The sequence below is a fragment of the Homarus americanus genome, unplaced genomic scaffold (genome assembly GCF_018991925.1).
Source record: "Homarus americanus isolate GMGI-L3 unplaced genomic scaffold, GMGI_Hamer_2.0 scaffold48220, whole genome shotgun sequence".
Classification (NCBI taxonomy): Eukaryota; Metazoa; Arthropoda; class Malacostraca; order Decapoda; family Nephropidae; genus Homarus; species Homarus americanus.
In genome coordinates this window covers 2,584,022-2,589,412 of record NW_024755060.1, presented here as the reverse complement: position 1 = coordinate 2,589,412, position 5,391 = coordinate 2,584,022, and the positions used below count along the sequence as shown (strand labels likewise).

Genomic DNA, 5,391 nt, shown 5'->3' with positions numbered 1-5,391 from the left:
TCGGTGGGGGAGGGGAGGGTGGATGGAGTGAGGAGGAGGTGGAGGGGTGAGGGGAGGGGATGATGGGGAGGGAGGGAGGGAGGTGGATGGGGAGAGGAGGAGGATGGATGGGGTGAGGAGGGGAGGATGGATGGAGGGAGGGGAGGTGGGAGAGAGAGAGAAGAGGGGAGGGAGTTGATTGGCACCTCTTTCAACCACAGATGAAAGAAATTGATGGAAATTACATAGGAATTGAACATTATTGAAATGATTAAGTAAATTGAAATAAATGTAACAATACTGAACTGATTGAAATAGATTGACAAAATCAAATAAAAACTTATATTATTGAACTTATCGAAATAAATTAAAAACAAATATAAAAACATAATAATGAAAATATTGAACTGAAAAAGAAACTGGGAAAACTTAAACATTATTGAACAGTGAGAGACAAAAATATAATAAATCGCAATCAGAATAAACTTTAGGGACATATTGGCATGAAACAATATTTATTTATATACAAAATGAAAGTATTTGTACAAGACCAGATGTATAAAACAACTCCTCACAAACACATTCACAACATCTTAGGAAGAAATATTCACAACATAGATGTTTATACAGAAATATTATCCTCATTTTGTATAATTTAAGTATAATGTCAAGTTTATAGTGCTGTAGGCGCTACAACGTAAATTGTAGGGGAATTTTGTTATATTTCTAAGTTCATTTGGTTGGTGGGTCCGAGAAGGTAATTTTGTGGGCAAGTTTATTTAATTTGTTTGTTTTCTGGACACACCCGCACTCTGTCCTCGTGTCCACTCGGTATGAAGTTGACGAGTGTTTCTTTGTAGTAAGCGTGACTGGTGGTCATCGGAGAGTCGTACTGACACAACCGAGACGCAGAGATCAAAGTACACATAGGAGAATCGCATGACGTATTTTTTGGGGAGGTCAGCGACGTAACAGGTGGTCGCGACATACTGTAGAGTCGTACAGTGGTGGTTGCTGCTCCATCCGTGGTGCACGACCCCTTATTTATGGTTCCGACACGCGCTTCGGGAGTTTTTGGCGCGTGGCGGAGTAAACTCTTGAGCAGTCACCAGGTATTCCTCCCTAGGCGCCTGTCTCACCAAACACCTTCCGTCCTGGTACCGTCCGTCTTGAGAATCACCAGGTTAATGCCTTTATAGAAAAGTCTTGTCCCTAGAGAATCACCAGTTTTTGTCTCCTAAAGAATCACACACACGCCTTACACTACACAACAATCACCAATCCGTTTCACCAAAAAGCCGTGACGCACAAGATGAGACTCTCTCTCTCTCCCCCAGTAGGTTCCTCAGCTGCGAGTTTCTTCAGGACATCCCAGAGACTACAAATATCCTATGGGAGTCCCGGTAGGTGGTAGACTGGCTAAAGGAAAATAACTGCAGTATCCTTGGGTAGGGCCACGGACACAGGCTACGTCGTGGTAGTCTTTGAACAGGCTGGCGACACAGGCTACGTGGGTAGTCTTTTGGTAAGGCTGCCACAGGCTATGGTGGGGCCTGACAGGCCACATACACAGGCTACGTAGATAGTCTTTTGCCACGCCACAGGCTACGTAGTCTTTGTCAGGCTACATAGAGGCTACGTTGTCAATCCCAGTGCGAGCGCGGGGTAGAGACTATATTAATAAGTCTGCCAGCGTAGTGATGTATGTCTGAGCCATCTGTAAAGTGTCATACTTGGACAACTTGCGGTCATCACACAGCTGCGGCAGAACTGACCGCAGACGATCGAAAGCCTTGTTGAGATTATCCATCCTGCGTCGCTCCCTGGCGTTGGCTGCGAGTCTCCTCTTCTTCCTCACGCCGTCAGTCACTTCCCGTCCCGTTCGCTGCTTCCGGACGCCACAACGACTGCTGCCACGTGGGGGCTTAGGGGTCCTACACGTGTTCTGGGGCACAGTGGATCCTCCTAGTCTCTGTTGCTCCCGTTTGTTTTCTATGGACACGAGAGGTGAGGCAGATGGCTTGGTGGAGGAGAGGTTCTTCCCCGTCTGGTAGTTAGTTACTCTGTAGGTGTCGCTCTTGATGGGGTGCTGGGAGGTGGTGGTGGTGGTGGTCCGCGGGCTGATGGAGGTCTTGGTTGGGGTAGTCTGCTTGGTGAAGAGCCCGGGTGTTCCTGCTACAGAGTACAGCTGGGCGTAGTCCTGGTAGGTGGAGAAGGTGGAGGTGTTCTGCTGTGTGGTGGCCATGGTGAACAGCCCCCACGCGTCGCTGGGGTTGGTGGAGGTCGCCGTGGTGGAGGGACACAGTCGAGTGGGACTTGGAGGCGGCGTTGAAGCGGGACTCAGAGAGCCGTAATCACTGTCGGGCGTGGGCGGGCGGGCGGTGTAGAGGGCGGTGGTGTAGGCGTCGGTAAAGGCGTGCACCATCTGCTGGTACACACAACCAGCGCCGTCCATCTCGCTCACGGCTTGACGACTGTGTTAAGTCACTCTCTCAAACCTCACAATCCTCACGACTCACAACACGGAGAGGGCAGACGTCTCACACGACTCACAGAGACCTGATGTGGTCAAAGGTCGGGTATGAACTGGCGGGGGCGGCGCGAATGTCCCACTTTATACCTGGGCAGGTGAAGTGGGCGGGGCTCCCTGGCCGCGCCCACCTCAGCATCACACTCTGGCCGCCGCCGCCGCCGCTACCATCCCACCACAATGGCCTCAATTAGCTGGAATCCTGCGCACCTTTTATCCTGGCCACAGCGGTGATCCTGGCCACAGCGGTGATCCTGGCCACAGCGGTGATCCTGGCCACAGCGGTGATCCTGGCCACAGCGGTGATCCTGGCCACAGCGGTGATAGTGGCCACAGCGGTGATAGTGGCCACAGCGGTGATAGTGGCCACAGCGGTGATCCTGGCCACAGCGGTGATAGTGGCCACAGCGGTGATAGTGGCCACCCCTCCAGCGCACGCGTGTTCACTCTACTGGTCATATAATGTACCCTCCTTCCCTCCCCCCTTCCTTCCTTCAAAACTCAAACTACTTTCTTCCTTCCTCTTCTAATTCTCTTCCTCCCTCTATCCTTCCAACTTTCCTTTATACGACCCTCCCTCCCCTCCCTCTCTCCCTCCCCCCCTCCCTCTCTCCCTCTCTTAATGACTTGCTCTGAGGAGAAAATTAGTTCGTTTCTGGAGATTTTCGAGACATTTCAAGCAAGTGACCCACACTCGCACTTAATTTCCGGTGGGAAGCAGGACCATCACACACACACACACACACACACACACACACACACACACACACACACACACACACACACACACACACACACACACACGCAACGGAAAATTTGAACGCCAAATAAGTAGTGATCTTAATATATATCTTGAACTACTACTTACGAGGCGTTGAAATTCTCCTTTGATTTTGTTTACTGTTGCGTTGAAGTTCTTGTCATCTATACATACATACATACATACATACATACATACATACATACATACATACATACATACTATCATACCATCGATTTGCTTATAGCCTGTAACTAATCTCTCTCTCTCTCTCTCTCTCTCTCTCTCTCTCTCTCTCTCTCTCTCTCGTCGCTCCAGTTGTCGTGGTTTACGCTCAGTCATGGAAGTTGAGACGGAATGAGGTCAAGAGGCCTGGAGGAAGAGGTAAGGAGGAGAAAGGGGAGATGGAGGAGGAGGTGATGGAGAAGAGGAGAGCAGAAGGAGGTGATGGGGAGGAGATGTCGGGGAAGGAGGAAGAGGAGGAGGTGAGGAAGAAGAGGTGATACTGGGGAAGAGGAGTAAAAATTAAAACGTGGAATTTAAAAAAAAAAATTCCAATCTCCAACCAAAACAGTTGATCAGCTATTCAAATCAGATCGAATCGAATCCTCTTCAATAGAATCCAATCCTCTATACCTGAATCCAATCCTCTATAGCTGAATCCAATCCTCTAAACAAGAATCCTATACGTGAATCCCAAACACTTCACTCCTCACTCGCTAAACCTCTTAAAACACTTATTATTTGCTCAGCTTTTCAATACAGTTCGGGGAGTCTTATCGCTGTCACTTGAACCATTACCCACGAATTCCTCTTCTCAGTCCTCGAAAAAATGACGTTGTTTGATCAGCCATTCAGTTCAGATACACACACACACTTTCTCTCTCTCAATCTGTCCGTCTCTCTCTCTCTCTCAATCATCTTCCCCCCCCCTCTCTCTATCTCTCCCCCCTCTCTCAATCTCAGGTACGTCGGGAGAGTGTGAGTGGTGGCAGGTAAGACAAGGTACAACAATGGAGATGGCTGACGGGTATGACGGCTCGTGGTGGTGTGTTTGAGAGCACTCGATATCCCCCCGGGGTCAAGTGCTGCTGGCTCACATTGATATCGTCTCTCGTGAAGTGAAATTTAAGGGGTCTAGTTTTGGGGGGTTTGGTGTGTGTGTGTGTTTGTATGGGGGGCGTTGTTGGGGTATGTTTGTTTTTTTAATATGACTCTCTCTCTCTCTCTCTCTCTCTCTCTCTCTCTCTCTCTCTATATATCAATCTATCTATCTCTATTTAGGGAGAGGGAGGGTGAGGGGAAGAGGGAGAGAGAAGGAGAGTGAAGTAAAGTTGTAAGAGGGGGTGAGGGGGAGGAAGAGGTGAAGGTTGGTTAATAATCCTGATAGTAATTCATCTCAAGACTGAACGACGATTATTATCCGTCTCTCACAAGTTTAATAATTATTCTCAACTGTACGATGATCGTTTGGATAATTGAGACAAATTTTTCATGGTATTAACCTAACCTAATCTAACCTAACCTAACCTAACCTAACCTAACCTAACCTAACCTAACCTAACCTAACCCAAACTCTCGGATAATCGCTTGGATAATTGACTAATTATTCGTGGTATTAATAACCTAACCTGGGATTAAACCTGTGTGCTTGAGGGGTCATATAAACATTGAAAAAGGTCAAAGGAGTAATGCCAGGGCAGGATGAGAGGCATGCCAGGGCAGGGTGAGAGGCATGCGAGGGTAGATGAGAGGCATGCGAGGGTAGATGAGAGGCATGCCAGGGTAGATGAGAGGCATGCCAGGGTAGATGAGAGGCATGCGAGGGCAGGATGAGAGGCATGCGAGGGTAGATGAGAGGCATGCCAGGGTAGATGAGAGGCATGCGAGGGTAGATGAGAGGCATGCGAGGGTAGATGAGAGGCATGCCAGGGCAGGATGAGAGGCATGCAGGTGAGGATGAGAGGGCATGCGAGGGTAGATGAGAGGCATGAGAGGGCAGATGAGAGGAGATAGGAGGGCACAGATGAGAGGCATGCCAGGGTAGATGAGAGGCATGCTAGGAGGGATGAGAGGCATGCTAGGTAGATGAGAGGGGCATGCCAGGGGTAGATGAGAGGCA

At 49.0% G+C, this 5,391-nt stretch overlaps 1 protein-coding gene across 1 annotated transcript; it reads right to left on the bottom strand.

Annotated features, from left to right (window-relative positions):
- Positions 1-1,539: 1,539 nt before the first annotated feature.
- On the bottom strand, positions 1,540-2,545 carry LOC121856377 (neurogenin-1-like). Its single transcript, XM_042351910.1, has one exon. It carries the CDS (start codon positions 2,432-2,434, stop codon positions 1,652-1,654), a length of 783 nt encoding a protein of 260 aa, XP_042207844.1. The 5' UTR covers positions 2,435-2,545; the 3' UTR covers positions 1,540-1,651.
- Positions 2,546-5,391: the final 2,846 nt, after the last annotated feature.